General features: G+C 31.2%; 2 protein-coding genes across 3 annotated transcripts in view; one reads left to right on the forward strand and one right to left on the reverse strand.

Moving 5' to 3' along the window:
- LOC148279238 (tRNA N6-adenosine threonylcarbamoyltransferase, mitochondrial-like) overlaps positions 1-19,123 on the reverse strand; it is a 250,509-nt gene that overhangs the window by 225,714 nt on the left and 5,672 nt on the right. The gene's annotated exons all lie outside the window — the stretch shown is intronic.
- Positions 1-19,123, forward strand: part of spz5 (spatzle 5 Toll-1 receptor) — a 46,277-nt gene that overhangs the window by 3,412 nt on the left and 23,742 nt on the right. For both annotated transcript variants that reach the window (XR_015822943.1, XM_088230245.1), the window contains exon 2: positions 6,737-6,903. Coding sequence is in view for 1 of the 2 variants with exons in the window: in XM_088230245.1 (XP_088086371.1) it covers positions 6,737-6,903 (167 nt within the window). In the remaining variant the exon portion in view is untranslated. The remainder of the gene's footprint in view (positions 1-6,736; positions 6,904-19,123) is intronic.

Here is a 19,123-nt window from a genome sequence, read left to right on the forward strand (position 1 = left end):
CGGATGAATAGGTACAATGGCGCAGTTTAATACCATCATTACTTTTTAAGATAACATCTTCCAAAGTAATATATCAAACAAACCAGTGTGTTTCGAAATATCTTCTATCAAAGACTATTTTTTTTCTTTTGGCTTAAACAATGAGAACCTACAAGCCATGTTATAAGGCTTTAGGTCAAACGGTACAAGGTTCTCTCAATATCCGTTTGAGTCACTAAACACTATGCACACTCTTGGTACTGTACGCCGACTGATAATCGAATTCGAGGTCTGTTATCTCGTATACCTCGTTCGAACAGTTCATTAGTATTCATGACTTTTTAACATTTCTGTATCAAATTGCATGCAAACAAAATATTTTTTATCGATATTAAAAATTTCAACAGAGTTGGGGAACATTTTGAAAAGGGAGTATGGGAGTCTGGCGGAGATTCTCTATTTATAGAGACGCGATTGGTCGGTTTAAGTGATCACTACCATTTTAGGGTATTTTCGAAAATCGGGAATAAACGGTTCTAACGCCATAACTTTCAAAGTATAAAAATCAGGTTTTCATTTATATTTTTCTAATTTTAAAACGAGTGGGTGCATACAAAACGTCTCGCAATTGACGTCGCATCATTTTAACATCACACGTCATGGTACATCATTCGTCACAAAAATATAAAACAATAATCATAGTACACATGTTAATATAAGCTAACACCAACGTACACTGATTATAATAAAAAAAACATATTTAACGTTGCGGAAACAATTGTTGAATAATTTCAATTATGTGTTTGTATTATTTTGACGAAAAGACGGATACGTCTCAAAGCTGGTAGACATAGAAATGTCGATTAGTAGTAAAATACAAATATTTATTAATATAAATTGAAATGTTTGATCGCAAAGTTCGTTCTTCTAATAATAATAATATCAAAATTTCATCAAATAATTCATTATTTTATTCTGAATAGTAAAACAATATATCGTCAACGTAAATCAATTAAAAGGAACTTATTTCGTAGTGCTATAATTCAGACCGTAATTAAATTGTTCTCGTCTATGAAATCGTCTGCAGACGTTTTTTTATCTCACGATCGTGGGAAATCAACAAGAGATTTTACTACTCGTGGATCGTGTTAAAGAGACCATAATTTACACAAGGAAAATAGATACTATACACTGAAATATCACCCATATGTGACAGTGTAACACAATTAGAACTTTGATTTATTATAATCAATTATATTCCCATAATAATTACACTTAATAGATTTATTACTTGAATGCAATGCTTGTAAGCTATCAACGTGTCTTGTTAAGTTAAAAACTTGCAAGGATATTACATATTTTAGAACAATTCTTAAAGTAATACTTTTAAAAATATCAACTTTCTCAGCAAAACACTATATTTATTACTAAATGTTATTAAGTATATATCCACTTTTCTATGTCTACCGGTTTCGAGACGTACCCGTATCTCCGCCAGGACCCAATTAAACCAATGTGCAAAACCCACTATACACCTTCATTATAGTTGTTACACAAAAATATAAAACCGACATGTCTTGCGTTTTAATAAGCAACCATTAAATGCACTGAATAGGTTATTGTTGTGAGAGAAATAGTTGAAAAAAAAGGGAGGGGCGTGAGTTTAATAGGTATAGGGTGACCATTACAATGGAACATCGTATAATGGGCTATATTGAAAGGTTGTTTGATTATTGATCAAAGGAACATGATTTTTTTAAAACTTTCCTAATGTGAAATATTTCTGTATTATTTAATTTTAACCCTTCATTTATTTATTCATTTTATTGTGTAAACAAACAGTATGTACACAAATATTGACAATTTCTTTATACAAATATACATTAGTTTAGTAAGTATACTATTTTTTATTATTTGTAACTACTGTATATTTATTAAAGTCAAGAAATTTTTTTTTTTGGGTACTCGGAGAAATTGTTAATGAAGGACAATAATTACATTTTAATTGGTAAACACCTGAATTATTTTATAAACTATATTTATCTTTATTATCTAGCAATAATTTACCAACATTGTTATTTGTATAAAAATTTCATTTGGTAAAAATTTGGACACATTTGTGGATTACGATTATTATTTACGTAAAGAATTCTCCTCCATTTATTATCATTAAAAGAATTATTATAATTACTGTTAACAGTAACTATATTTATTTTATATTTAGATAAAAACAATATTATTCACTTGATAAAATAAAAAATAAAATCAAAATCAATGCAAAATTTAACGGTAGCACGTTTTTAAAACTTCCCAATAATTTTAAAGGATTAAAATATTATACTTAACGATTCCAGCAAAAATAAAACATATTTAACATACAAAACTTTCATGGCCTCTTTACAGAATTAAGGAAATAAAAAACGTTATAACATGAAAAAAAATATTTAAGGAATACTTGAACAAATCACAAAACACATATTAAAATGCTAATGTTTTGAGGGAAGGAAAATAATAAAATGCAGAAGACGTTATGAGCTCGATTTAGCCGTGTTGGTTTATTGCGTTTGAGTCAATCGACATGTTACTAGAACGACATGAAGAAAATGGTACTCGATTTTTGGGTAAATACCTTCATTTTCTCAATTATTATTACCTAATAACAGATTGCTCCCTATTCATATCTGTTTGACAAATTTGAAGTCACGGAAGATAGAGGAACCAAGTTATTGTAGAAAATTGTATAAACATGATTGTTATTTTTGCTATTGTTTTTGATTGACGTTCCATAATATGTAATGTAATTATGACAACTAGTAACAGAAATCCGAACTAAAGAAGTATGCAAATCTCTTTCCCTCGTGTGTATATCGTGATTCCATATATCTTATTTTCCAACAAGGAAGTTCAGTGCTACCGAAAATTTGATATAAAACTGTATTCTTACACGTGGTAAAAATTAGAGCATTTAATTTTACGGAGAAGTTTCCCTATGATGTTTGGAAAAATTCATCAGAATTGACTTCTTTGGACGACGTTACAAGTTTTTTTAGAATCAACTAATCAATTACAGCGTTATTATGTGTTGCGATGGATTTCCGGTTTCCGGTAGACATTTTTTCCAACGTTTAGTGTATTTTTACGCAACGGGGCTCTACTTTTAAAAGTCAGTACAACTCATCGTCGACAACTTCTGACGTCACGGGAAAAGTAATTTCAAAATGATAATACTTAAAACTTGGCTTAGTTTGATGCTCTATTAAGTAAACAAACAAACCGTTACACCGTTTCCCCGTAAGAATAGGCAGAAAGGAAAGAACGCCATATCACTCTGCCTTTGCATATATATCTCTCTTCCTCAACATTCATACATCTTCTCATGCACGCGCGCCGAATATTCCGAATTTTGACATGTCCATCTTCAAATACTTGTTTGATTTGGTCATGCCATGTCTTCCTCGGTCTTCCAGTACTTCTCCATCCATCAACATTCACATCGTAAATATTTTTAGCCGTCCTTTCGCTCTACATGTCCAAACCAACGCAGGGCGCCTTTCTTGATTTTGACGATAATGCTTATTTCAGACTTACATAATGATAGTTTAGTAACAAATAAAAATATGTCAAAAACCACTGAACTTCCTCATTGTTAAGGGCAAAGCAATATGTTGGCCAAATGTTATACGATCCATTTATTAAGGGTACGTATTAATTATACGTCCTATTATATATGGTACTATTTAATTATACGTCTTTGGTTTAAGCTATAAGTTTAAGTAGGCGTAATATCCGCGAGGTGTAAGATCACTAGCGTGTTGACATAATATATTATAATAACAGCTAATATTGTAATTATCATTGGTGACATGTCCCGATGTCAAGTTATGTTTCATAAGTATTTTCCAAATGGGACAAAATCATTATGTCATCGAAAACACATTCCGCGTACATAATGTTATTACAATTAACTGCGTCAATTCACATCGGACACTAAGTGTCTGATGCACCACAAAAAGTTAAGTTAACTCTTGAAAGACTGTGCTAAAAACACATTTACAAACGGTGCTGTAACATTGTGTTACACTGAGCAAAATACGAGATATTTCAAATCAATAAATTTACATGTATTCAAATACTGTTTAATAATCTATTTTCTGCGATTTATAAAAATGATTATTATAATTCACGCATGTTGTAGCCAAATACGACTTTTTTATTTAAAATAAAAAATAAATATATAAAACTAATTCTTGTATTTATAGACTTATGTGACATCAAAGATACACAAGGGTTAAATTACTTTAACCCCCCCCCCCCTTCACAGAAATGCTGGGCAACGCAACGCCTGAAAATATTTTTTAATTTTCATACTTCTCGGACCAGTTGGTTTTATCAATATTTGAACAACATTTTGAGTTTGTCCAAATGTTTGTAAATAAGGACTGGATTTCACTGCCTGGGAGTTATTAAGGTTAACATATTACAACAGAGATAAAGAACGTTTTATAGAAGTCTGGGCATTTACTAATTTATTATTTTAAGGGTAATTTTTTTAACAATTTAAAAAAAAAATTTAACTGATTCCTTCATCTTTATAAATTCTAAACTATAGCCCCTGTTAACATAATAATTTTAGTAATTTTAAATTTTTTTTTAAATTTTTTTATTTATTTATTTGGAAGTTCAACAAGGATACATAAAATACATACATTTTTAAAGTAAGCATTATTAACATTCTTTATATATATCCTCAATTATAGAACTTCACCATCTTTCATAAATTATATAGAATAAGTGTGTAAAATCAATTTAAGTAATAATAAAGATTAAGTTTAGTGAAAGAAAAGAATAAAGATTGAGTTAAAGAAGTAAAATTGAGTTAAACATAAGAAACTACTGCTTTTTTTTTTAAGAAAAGAAAAGAGAAAATAGAACATATAAGGTGTAATAAAATAAACTAACATTAATTTACATACACAAAAATAAAGATTACGCATTTGATTTAAGACACATAGTTATATTTTTTTATAATCATTTGCTCTATCATGATAAATGTCAATTTTAACTTTCTTAACATACTTGCAAAAAGATTAAAATGTGTCATATTGTTTGGAAAAATTGGAAGATAAAATGTATCAGATGATCTGGTTCGATCTACCCTTACTCGATTCCCATTTTTTAACACTTTGAGTACCGGCAGAATACACATGGAATATACCCTGTGCCCGGCCCATTTTTGTGGAATTTCGTGCTTTGTGAAGGGTTTCTTAAACGTGTCAGAATTATGAAAATACTCGGTCGAATCAATTCTTACTTCTCATATTTATTTGAAACAATTTATTAGGTCATTTTTGCATGATAATTTTGCCAACATTCGCCTTTATGGAGAGCCACATTGCAATGTTCGCACATATACCTTCAGCGTCTCACTCCTTTTTTTGTGCTTTGTATCCCGGAGCCATGTAAATAAGTGATTATAATAACCACGCGTTGTGTCCCGGTCTCGTGTTTTCACGTAGTTTACCAGCAGCAAAAAAGTAGTAATAAAAGTCACCAGGTGCCAATAAAATGCACTTTTTAAACAGCTGGTAAACCACGTTAAAACACGGGACCGGGATACAACGCATGGTTATATAATCACGTGTTTACACGGCTCCGGGATACAAAGTGTTAATAGTGAGTCATTTACAACTCGTTGAAAATGGCCCTCAAAATTGAGTATTTAGGTAAATCAAAAGAACGCAAATATTTCTTTTTTTAATAAAACAAAAAAGTCATTAAATCATCTTCCGGCAGTCATAAAGAGTTCTACAAGTGCAGACGAATTTAAGAGAAGTATTTGCAATTGGCTGTTGCAAACCGACGGGGACGAAGTTGTCAAGTTGTCCAAGGTTCACGGATAGTGAAAATTTTCCCGCAAACATGATATGTACTTAATAATTAATTTAATTTGCTTTATGATTTGTTCTTGTTAATTATTATGGCTTAGCACGGGCACAGCTTAAACAAATTAAGTTACTCGATTTTCGACAAATAAAAATGTTTTTTTAGTATGAGCGAAACCGATAGGAAGACTCTTGGCCTTTTAAGCGGTTTTCGAGTATGTGGAGGCAGTGCTTTTACTGCAATATTTAATTGTCCCTAGACTATCTTAAGCGGAAGGCTAATCAACTTACCTTCATGTGCGAGATGATTAATATACACTGCATTTGGTGTACTAATGCAGAGACGCTGATGTTGAAGACTGAGATTTAAAGATTCGGACACACTGAAAATATAGTAATATACATAATCATCATCATTATTTCCCTTTCCGCATCCAATGGTGCATGGGGCAGTGGATTCGTAAACTAAAAGGGGCGTATTTCGATCATCAGTATGTACCTGTTTAACTGTGTAAGGTAAGGCGATCAGTCCAACACTGAACCACTTGCTGAACAAGGAACAATAAAATATCGCATTTTAAACAACCGTCAAAATCAATATTTCACATCCAACCTACCAGGAATCGAGCCCTGGACCTCAAGAATGTTAATCGGATGCATCAACCACTACACAACTAAGCCGACTTATCTCCATTCGATTTCCTTATTCGGAATTTTTACCTGAGGGCAGCGATCGAGTCGAAAACACTCGTCCAAGGTTCTGGTTCTATTTTACATACAGAAGTGTATTCTTCATCCGCCTGGACGCAGAGAAATACATACTTCTTGTACTGAACGGTTTTGTGATGTATTTACGAAAGTTTTCTCTTCCCTAGGTCTCGGTGTGGGGACAGACCGACGAGGGGGTGAACGTGGTGCGGCGCTGCAGCTCTCACGGGGAGTACGGAGAGCAGTGCACCTACGTGCCTGCGCCCCCGGGCCGCACCCCGGCGTGCGCCGCCCCAGGCTACACCTACTGCGAACAGCTTGACTACTACCCCAAGTAAATTTATTTTCCATGATCCACTAATTCTGCGATTTGCCCGCCAAACAGGTTATCATCATTCCATAAAATAAGTATAAAAATTTACATTGCATTAAGTACTAGAAAACAAATACAATATTTATAAAAACCCTTTTGGTTAAGTGAATAAGAAAGTCTAAGCATCTACAGGACTAATGATCTATCATCAACTTATTGACATGTTCACTGTAATTGTTTTTACAAAATAATAAACAGTGTTTTTCACGTAAACAAAATTATGAAAACCGTCAATTTTATAAAATAATATTTTTTAAGCATTTTTTTTACACAACGTTTTTACTTTTTGTAAATTACTCTCAGGCATAATTCGATAAAGTTATTGAACATGCTACAGTAGTTGGACTTTCTAAATCTAATGGTAAAAATAAATCAATATAATACGTTAATTTGAATAAAAAACACACAAAAAATGTCTATTTTATTGTAGAGATAAATTCTTATGTTTACTTATTTTAAACCATTAAATTCAGAGTGACTCTACATTAGCATGTCTAATTACTATATCACCCACCCTATATACGTTTATACATTTCAGTTTTAGTGCCGAAATATAAAACTGTTTTTTTGAAAATAATTCGTACAATTGCTTTTTGGATTTCAATAAATGGTTCAGCTGCTCCACCTCAGCCTACTTATACTATTATTTCATATATCCAACATTGCTTTGGCAAAGTGACAAATTTACGTTTCTTTGAAGTTTCAAACTGAAAATTATCTGTTAATCATTTTTGAAATATTACAAAACATGCATTTCTTTGAGGCTTTGAAAAACCAAAATTACCATGTACAACACAATTGTACGTACTGTATTGACATATGGGTGTGAGGCGCCATCACTGACAGCGAAGATAGCTGAAATGCTGGACACTTTTGAACAAAAAGTACTCCGAAGAATATGCGGACCAGTGAAAGAGAATAATCAATGGCGGATTAGGTATAACGAAGAACTGTATAATGCATACCAGGCTCCGAGCATCTCCGTACATATGAAGTTACTTAGATTAAGATGAACCGGATATGTACAGCTAATGCCCGATTCATGTGTCCTTAAAATATTAATGAGTGGAAAGAGATTAGTGGGAAGACCCAGGCTGAGATGGGAGGAGGAAGGGAGAAAGGATGCGACGCAGTTTCTCCAGGTGGCAAATCGAAAGACGGCGGCTGAGGACAGACAGAGTTGGAGGCGAAGGTTGCAAGAGGTCAAAGCTCAATATGGGCTGTAGAGCCATCGGAGAGAGAGATAGATTATTAAAATATGTATCTAAATATTATTATTTCATCGTCATTATTTACCCACCTGCACCTAATGCTGCATAGGGCACCGTATCTCTATCATTTTTGTTACATTAACAATGAAATTGAATTGAATGAAAAGCCATTCCAGAAACAATGAAATACTGCAGTGGAGAACTACCTTAAAAACCAATATTTTTTGTTCACCCTACCATCAGCCAAACCTATATGAAAAATAATATGTCATGTCAACTCTGTCACGAATCGAACCTCAAACAAGATTGGCGAATGCGCCAACCAATACACTACGTGGCTGACTTATCACCATTTGATTTCCTTTTTCGGGATTTTTTCCTGAGAGTAGCCGTCGAGTCAAAAGTACTTGTATAGAGCTCTGGTTATATTTCACACACATAACTATCACATATTATATTCTTTATCTGCCCGGACACAGAATCTTAAACTTACACCAAAAGTTTTATATTCTTCAAGTGATAGTACTCGTACCTTCTTCTTCGCAGTCTCAATCCTGGGGATTGGCTTGCAGCGAAGCCCTGCCCCGCATCTCGTCCTCCACTGCGCTCTATTCTCTGCAGTACTCTTCAGCTCAACATAATTTGAGGCGCACACTTGTTCTAAATACTCCCGTCGGCGTCGGGGGCGCCCTCTGTGGTTTATCCCCTCAGCAATTCCCTCTGCGAGTATTTTGTCATGTAGGAGACTCGTGCGTATAATGTGACCGATCTATTGGGCTCGCCTATTTGAGATCGTTTTGGTTAGGTGCCTCCCTTCTTCGAATCTACTGAGAACCTCATTATTAGTGATGTAGTCTCTCCAGAAAACTCCTTTTATTCTTCTGGATCACAACATCTTAAGGGCCTCTTGTCTTTTTTATATCTTTCGGAAAGGCACGTACACGTGTCTCACAGCTGTACATCAATATGCTCCATACATATGTCTTGGCTTGTTGTTTGCGGATCTTTAGGTCTATGTTGCTCCACTGGAAAATATTTGAACGCTAGTTGTTGAACTCGCACCTACAACTTATATAAATACAAATCATAAAAGAGTAGAAATAGTAATATAAAACGGCGAACCCCCGGTTACTTCTTAGAGTTTTGTTATTCACTCTTATGAAAGTAAATCGATTGTAAAATAAAAAAAAAATAAAAACATAATAATCAAAGTTTATTAACAAAAATAACAATAACTTTATCTATTACATAAACACTTAGGTAATAGATTTCTCTGGATCATGTCTAGTCTGCCTAACTAGGTACAACCTGTATTAAGGCAGACATTTTTATGCAAAAATAAACAATAACATTACTACCTACTTGTTAATATACTAAACAGTTATACAATATTAATTTATTAGGAATTTATTTTTAGTAAATTTTCCGATTTTTCTCGACCTAAATCCAGTAACCAACTTTTTACAAATTTGTTAAATTGAATCCGGGTCATGGTTTTGCAATCTTTGGGTAACATATTGAATATTTTTGGGCCCAGAAACCTGAAATTTCTTTGCCCGAATTCAGAGTTTGTGATAGACCCCATGACCCATCTTCTAATTTGACTTATGGTAGTGCGGAAGTGTTCCTTTTGGGATTTGATAGAATAATTTACTAGCACAAACATTATTATTCTAAAAATATATAATTGTCTTATATCTAAGATCTCGAATTCCTCAAATAACTTGACGCTGGGGTACCTGAGGGTTTTTTAAAAATTATTTTAATGATCGATTTTTGAGCAGATTCGAGAGGTTTTAATATCGATTTAAATGATAGTTTATTTCCTGACTCAACTCTCAACACAACTTGATGTTACTATTATGTAAGAAATATTTAAAGATTCATTTGCATACGCCATTCAAAGTCATTGAAATCACACCGAAACATAATATTCTCATTGACCTTGATTGAAGATATTTTTATTAATAATTTGCATTTGCATCTGCATTCTGTCGATTATTTAATAATTGCATCTCATTAAACTGACATAAATACCCGAGCCTTTTTGTAAGCATCGTGTTGTCATCTTATTTTTACGTACCTATGTCTTTCATTACTTAAAAATAATGACCTAATTATAAAGATCGCTAATTATTAACTTATCGTACAGCGGTTTTTTTTTATTTAATTTTTACTTTAATATGTACATTTATTAATATATTAGTATTATATACAATTTGTGAAAACCTGTTATTGGTTCCGAATCCATGCAATATTTCTTAATGTTAACTTTAGTATGAATATGCAGAACTTATAGTTTTCTTAATAAAATAAATCATGTACGATGATAAATCAACGTGAGACATGTTTTTTTTATAATTGTCATATGAATTTGTATAGTATTAAAAAACAAACATTTATTATTTAAAAAAAACAACAAAACATCATTAGCTCTAAAACGCACTCTTATTTTTTTTTGGTTTTATTCACCTCGCTGATGAAGAGTTTTAGCCAGTATATTGTTTTTTTTCATACATATTAACTCGTGTTTATGTTAGTAAGTTATATAATATGCAAGTTTAGTAAATAATAATATTACACCTGCAATATATGTACAACCTGATTCCATTTGCGATGTATTTACAAAAAAAGTACGGTTTTATAGGGCGGGGACAGGAGAGTTAGAATATCAGTAGAGAGTGGAATGGTAATATTGGAGAGGTTTGATATGAATTCAGGATAACAATAATCTAAAATCTAAAATACCCCCCACAAAACGCAGATAATACTGTTTACTTACGTAGCAGTATCTACCTTGAGAATTTATTTGGTAGGCTATTGTATTTGCAGGAAGCAGACATTAAACCATGCTTAAAGCATACAGATAGTTGATATGCATTTTATAGATCTTTCGCGCATTGAATTTATAGAAATTAATTCATAAAAAAATAAAAAAAATTCAATCCTCGCTATTTACGTGAAAGAAAAGAAAATAAACATTTAAAATGTAAAAAACATCGAAAATATACAAATGATTTAAATTTCGATGAATGTAATCGATAAAATGAAACAAATGTAATTTGTCTGACCTCTCAATCGCCTCGTTGGAATGATTAGTTTTAAAACACTCCTAACATCTTAAACAGTGAAATAATTAACTTAAGTGAGTAGACTTTCGTAATACCTGTGTTGAAAAAGAAGTAAATAGTTATATTAAAAAATGGTATGTAATTAAACTTATGGGAAATCGATTAAATTGTTGCTTGTTCGGTGTTTACTATTTGCCACACCGCACCGGTTACCGAATGAATCGATTAATGTATGATTTAATAATTATCAATACTTATTTTTTTATAAATCATCATGAAATCGCCTGAAGGCTATTTTTTTATGATAAAGAAGCTTTTTTAAAGCTTGTGCCTTCTTACAAATTTTATAACATAATTAGATATATATAAATTAAATACTATTTATTTACAAATAATTTATATTTACCTTCCATCAGAAAAAAAATGTATATGCTGCAGTTCGAGTGCCGATGCACCGCTGTGTGCGAATAGGGAAACGAAAACGAATTACAAATCATTTGTTTTTGACTGACACAACGTGACATGACGTGACAGTTAAAATTATAACATAACATATTTCTTTGATTTCCAAACTAACAATAATTTAGGTTGGAAATGCACCCTCGAGCGTCAGATATTGAAGCTGTATGATCATACAAAATATGCAATTTTTTGTCGAGTAAAATTACAAGTTTTAAATATATCCATATTTTTTGTTTTTTTTTACAATATATATAAGAGGTAAAACAGAGTATTAAAAAATAAAGATAATTAAATAGCAATGAAATACATATAAACAGTAAGAACAGTAAACTAAAATCCCACAAAGGCATGGCCTGTTCGTGGGTAGGTATACAAGAAATGTTTATGAATTTTTGCTCCTATAATAAATAGACCGGTATAATGGACAAATTATAAACAATATCCGATACGCGGATGATACTGTCCTTCTAGCAGATAGTACGGAAAGCCTGCAACTATTATTGGACAAAGTTTACACGGTAAGTTTGAATAAAGGGCTAGAGATGAATATTTCCAAGACTAAATGTATGGTTATTCGGAAAAAGCCACAAACTTTCCCAATGACTTCAAAACTTGAAGCGCAGGTTATTGAGCGAGTTCATCAATATAAATATTTAGGATGCTGGCTGAATGATAAATGGGATCACTAGCAAGAGATCAAAGTCAGAATAGAGGTGGCGCGAGACTGCTTTTTCAGGATGCGTGACCTTCTTTGCAGTAGAGACTTTAATTTAGACCTCCGAATGCGCATCACTCGATGTTACGTCTTCTCAGTCCTTTGTTACTGCGCCGAAACGTGGACACTCACCCAAAACACTTCAAAAAAGATCGAAGCCTTTGAAATGTGGTGCTACAGGAGGATATTAAAAATCTCCTGTGTGGATCCGAAACGATGATGTTTTCCGACGGATGGAAAAAGATAAAGAGGTACTGAAGACCATAGAGAAAAGAAAACTTGAGTACTTTGGGCATGTGATGAGAGGCGAAAAATATAAAATTCTACAAGTCATTCTTCAGGGAAGGATTGAAGGGAGACGCGGTGCAGGTAGAAGGCGCATCTCTTGGCTGAAGAACTTGCGCGACTGGTTCCATTGTAGCACTCAGTCCTTGTTCAGGGCAGCTGCCAATAAAGTAAGAATCGCAATGATGATTTCCAACCTCCATCGGGGAGAGGAACCATAAGAAGAAGAAGAATATTTTTGAATAAAACAAGAAAGAGGAAAGAAAATATTCTGTAAAAGATTAGAAGGTACTTTTTTATTTTAAAGTAATTAAAAAAGGGAATAAAAAAGATTAAAAAAACATAAAAATATTCCTTATTGGGCAAAACAATATCTTAGAAAAAAAGAGTGAATATCTTTAGTTTGAATCCAGGAAAGTGAGTGTTTTAAAAAAAAAAAAGTTAATGTTTCATTATCATTTTCTTAATTACACTGAAAAACATCTGAAGCGTCAAAGCCAATACCAATGCAGTAATACATTTTTTAAATGTTATCAATCAAGGATTTTTATTAAACTAAATAATGAGCCGAAGGCCGGGCGCCGCTGCTGCCGTGGAAAAGTATCGTAAGATCCAACGAGTAGAGAAAATGTACATGAAAACGATTTTTTAAGTCGAAAGAGAAACTGCAATACTCTAACACCGACAAACCTAATTTTCTATTGAATATATGTAGAATGTTTTGGACTTCAGTAGCACTTTTTCATCTAACACTTTTTACCTCCTCATATCGTCGATAGTCATAATAGTAAAAATTGGTTATAAAAAGCCTTTCTCCTTGTATAGTTATTCATACAGCTTAAATTTCTCCAAATTTAATTCTTAATAGTAAAAACATGAAACCTTTATCAACTTTGTACTTTTATGATGCAAACTATAAATTTTAGCTTTAATTATTTTTTAAAAATTTGCAATTGCTTTTTATTTCTTTACGAATTTCCTAATACGCAAGAAGCGATTGTATTTAAAATGGTGTTTTTTTCGTTTGGCTTAGAACAATAAAATATTTTATAACCTTTTATCAGCTTTTTCCGAAATATTTACAATCGCATCGACATTTTTATGCGTCAGGCTGACATTTGCGGTTAGTTAGCACCTTTGTCCTTTTGTACGTTCTCGTACTACGACCCCAATTGTAGAAAGTTGTTACTAATATTGGATACAATTTGTGAATGTTAGTAATACGTCGTTTCTTACCGTCATGCCTTTGCAGAAGTAAAATTACAAGATCCGAATTATTTGTACATTTCACCTTCTTCATTTTACCTGTTTCGCAAAAGTTTATTCATATTAAATATATTATATAAAAGGAAACAAATAAGTATTTGGTGTATTTTGATTTTATTGTTATTTTATAAAGGTACATGAAAAACAAAAAGAAATCATACCTTTAGCCAAATTGCCCAGTTTGTCTTTGAATATGGACATAATTTGTCTCTTGCCATGCACTAATATTTTCTGTATTTACATTGTCATAAAATGTATTTATAACATTACGAACATAAGAAAGTACTCTAAATACCGCATTAGTCCGAATATAACGCGATGTATATGTTTTTTACTATTTTTTTTTTAAAGAAAATATTCGTGTTATATTCGAAGTTAAAGATTAATGAATTTTTCATTTTAACCTCGCTCCAAACATATACTCGAAGGTTGCTTTTTATTCGGGCTAATATAGTAAGGGTGGTTTACAAAGTGATTTATGAATATTTATTTTAATTTTACTTCAAATTTAAGTTAAACTTTTCAGTAAAACAATTTATTTTGTCATATTAGGAAGTACTTGTTATTCTCTCTACCCAAAATACAAGTCTAAATATTTTGTGTCGTGCTGGTAGTATTGTTTATAATTACGATTCTTCACTATGGCAGTTCACTATAATAGTAAAATAACTTTTTGCGTGAATATAATATATCTGAATATTTTGTGTTCTAGAAGCATTATTTTGAATAACAGATTATTCTTTTTCACATTTCGACCGCTTACGAACATAATTTTTGGGTAGATATTTGATATGTATATCTATAGATAGGTATACCTATCTGAATATATTGTGGTGGCATTAGTTTGAGTGTCAATTTTTCTACATTTCGATTTCTCCGAAAAACAAGAATAAATTATTAGACCCAAAGTATCATGATATCAAATATGATACAGCATCTAACATCAGATTTTTTTGGAGTCCGTAACACCTCAGGTCAACTGTACCGATATTGTTCTATAATAAGATCACTATATCACTGGGAAAATTATCTCCATCGATGGGAGAATCATATAGATCATCGAGAATCTAAGATCAGTGGGTTATTCTTTGACGATTTCCTAGGTTATTAGCAAAATTAGACCCCTGGGATAAATATCTAGACCTAGATTACTAGATTTAAATTATTTCAAATTCTGCCGTCTTGCGAAGTAAAAATATGAGGAAGATTTACACAATATGATTTATCATTCTCTCACATAAATTAGTGTCTCACTATTAACTTGACTGAAGTATTTATTCCGAGACTAACTTAGTGCTTAGTAAATATTTTTCTTGCCTCTACAAATTTGACGAAACCAAGTTAAAATATTTGACGAAGTGAGCAAGCAAACAACTTTTGTAATAAGCCTCCGATGACCGTGAACATAATAAGCTATGAAATTGTGAGCAATTTATTATGATCCTAATTAAAAGACCTAATTAACGCCTTTAAAAATACAAAAGTGAATAAAATTGGTACTGAGAGAGTGTTTATTTTATGATATTTGTAACAAAAATCTATGTTAAGGTTTTACCTGTAACTATTCGTACCTATACAGCATTAAGTAGAACCTTCGTGTTACTTTAATAATTTTATAGTTAGTGCATAATACCTAATACGTATTCAATTATTGTCTTCCACGCTGAGCGCGTGGAGACTGTCTCCTTTTAAAAATGTTACGTCGAATATTTTTATTTTTTAAATCTTTTAATTTGGTTATTTTATTTGAAATATTTTTCGATATTTAAAAATTCACATAATTTGCAAAATTACAAACCAATATTCTACTTAACCACTTAGGATAACTTTAACATGCCAAACAGTGCGGTATGGCAGAATGCTAGTAAGGATCTAACGGTTCCCATATGGGCATTGAGCAATGCCTGTTCTAAAGAACCGATAAGTTGCGGCAAAAAAATTAAATAAGAACGTATATGCAAAAGGGAAACATGTATTTTTTTTTAAAATCTTTTAAGTACATATTGTGAAATAAATTTACAATGTTTGTAAATAACATTTAAAAAGTATGTTTATTATTTATAAGTATGTGTATAATATAATAAGTATGTACTATTGTACATAATATGTATATAATAAATAGGTATGTTTATAATATAAACAGATTATCTACAAACTAAGTTACAATTGTTAACAAGTTGTCTGACTCCTTGCTTTCTATGTCAATCAAACATTCGCCAAGTTTTCCCAAAACATGTTCTACTTTCGTTTTTCCAGACGCAAGGCACTAAGTTGTACAGATTTGGTCCTGTAAAAATAAAAGATCTTTAAAACAACGCTAATTAATTTTCGCTTGTTTATGTATAAACTTATTTTGTACCTTCAATGAAATGATATCCATGAAAAACCGCTATTGTGAAAAATACTTTTCATATTTTATTTTTTTAGATTTGATAACTAAAAAAAGATAAAATAATTTATTGTTAGTGTTAACAGTGTAAATAATGATTTCATCTTCAATACACTAAGTGCAATATTGATGTATAAGAGATAAAATACGTATAAATGTCTGGAAATAACATCACTATTTCCTATTAATTAATTAGTTTTTTGATGCATTAATTTATTGGTTTTATGAGTGGGTAGTATAAATGTTTAAATATAATTAATTAGTAAAGATCCATAATGCAGTGAACCAGTTTGTATTATAACATTTAATGAAACTCATTAATGAAATATTGTAGTTTCTTTACAAAAAGAAAATTAAAACCGTGTTTATAGGATTTTGTATATTTTAACCAGTTCAAATGGAATTTGTCACAATCAAAGCTGTATCGGGTAAATTAGTAGATTGAGTGGGTAGAACGCGCCAGTGATATCATAAATATTACTTTCTTCGAATTAATAATTCTTAGTTTGGAAAAACGTGTGTAAATAAAGTTAAATGTCAAGTGTTCCAGTGAAATACCGTTCTGACATGTTTGAGAAAATAACCATAATTTATTCGTTTTTAAAGTAGGAAGAATAAGAATAATCAAAATACTTCTTAAATATTCCAGGGAAAATTCTTGCTTTGCGCATTTTAATATTAAATTTTAAAAATAGTGCCTCATTCTTTATTTAATAATTTTAAAAATTAACGATTGAAACAATGTAATTAATATGTATAAACTTATGAAATTATCACTTATTTAAAACTTAATAGTTACTGAAAACTTGTGTTTTATTTAAATTTTCAACAAAACGTACAACAATTTTAACCGAATTGAACCTATTTGTGTATGTACCTGACAGAGAAATTTTATTACTCGGTCAGGTAATTTTTTTACCAGACAGACGATTTTCATAAGTAATAAGAACCTACGAAAATAGGTTATTTTTATTCAAATTTACCTCGGTTTAATTTTCAAAAAATAAAATATTTCAAAAACCAGTTCTCGTTTGATTTGATAAAAAATTAAGTGCTTCTATTATTTAATTAATAAAATTTCAAGAAACACTATTTATTTTTTACTCGCTTACGTGAACTGCGTATAAAAGAGTTAAGTCTTCATAAATTAAAACACAACGTCTTAAAAATAATCAGTGTAATTCAGGCAGTAATAAAACACTAACTCGTTTAAAGTTTGACTATTCATTATGTTGGTGAAAATTTATCTAAATATAAATATTTTTCGTAAGCACTCCTAATTATATACAATTAATAGTATTAATTAGAATTGAAGATATATCTCGCGAACTTATAAATGTAAGTTTCCGGTACACATACATATTTAGCTACAACGGAAGAGCTTAATACGTTAGTGTGCATCTTTTCTATTCCAGTTTTTCGTGGGAGTCGACCAAGTTCAAATATGTACTAACAATAAAAAAAAATGTAGTTACAAACAACCGGTTTTTGTTGCATCGAATAGTTTTGCAGGTCACGTTTAGTGCGGAACAGGAAACAGGACATGGATATTATAAACAAATCAAATAAACATTTTCTTTAATCGTACTATATTTATATTCATGTAATTACATTATCAAATAGGGGGGTAAAAGTACGTAATAATTATGGGGATGACAATCAAGTACAAGCAGTGACTTCACTATGAGATCTCGGAGTTGTGATATAAATAAATGTATGAAATTGTCAAACGTGCCAATTCCCATGACACCTAATAAGGAAAACATTATCCGCGGCTGCGACTTATTCCTTACAATTTTTAAAACGTACGTTCGTCCACTCCCGGAGTATGCCTATCAAATTTGGAGTCCCTATTTTAAGAAAGACATATTATTGGAGAAAATGTTCAGAGAAAAGCGACTCAAGTGGTCAAATAGTTTCTATAAGGAACAAAATATATACTTGATCGAAACGTTTAAAATATTAACAGAGCAATATATAATGTACCGAAGTTAAAAATTCATGTTCACTCTGAATAATAACCGCCATTTCAGAGGTCATTCATTAAACTTTAGATTTGTTTAGATTATGTGTTATTATATAATTATACTCATTAATGCCAATCTTTTGGGCTAGGAAAGCTAACCCATCAATCAGCAGAACTCACCGTATGAAATAAATTGGCTTGCTCACGGTAAAGCAGCAAATTAAATATAACGTATCAATTTTTATGCATAAAATAATTAAGGGAATAAGTAAAATAAAAACAATAATAAAATTTAACCAACAATGTCACACATATTAAACAAGGGATAGAAAAATGTAAGATTACCAATGAGGAGAACAACATCCACAATTCTTCTTTCTTCTCTTACTTATATAGTGTCCAAGCGGCTCGACTGTGGAATCATCTCCCATCCACCATCAAAGATGTTACTACATTATCTCTGTTCAAATCACGTCTGAAGATACATCTCCTTTCTCTTACTTAATCTCTCCACCTTTCCTCTTTCTACTTTTTTCATTTTTCCCATTGAGTAATGGTATTGATTTAAGGTAATTTATACACAAATACATTTATTTCTATTTTTTTATATCTTAAGCTTTTTTTTCTTTATTTTCTATTGAATATGTTTTAACTTTGATAGTAAAAAATAAAACTGTTATTTTATTGGTTGGTTGGAAAAAATTGCCATTTGGCAATAAGCCCACTAATGTACAATTAACAATATGTACAAAAAGTTAAATAATAATAAAAAAAAACAGAATCTTAAAACTCATTTTACAAGGGATTGAAGCTGTA

The sequence above is a fragment of the Micrasema longulum genome, unplaced genomic scaffold, assembly GCF_059751315.1.
Source record: "Micrasema longulum isolate JH-2025_06_02 unplaced genomic scaffold, ASM5975131v1 h1tg000744l, whole genome shotgun sequence".
Lineage (NCBI taxonomy): Eukaryota > Metazoa > Arthropoda > Insecta > Trichoptera > Brachycentridae > Micrasema > Micrasema longulum.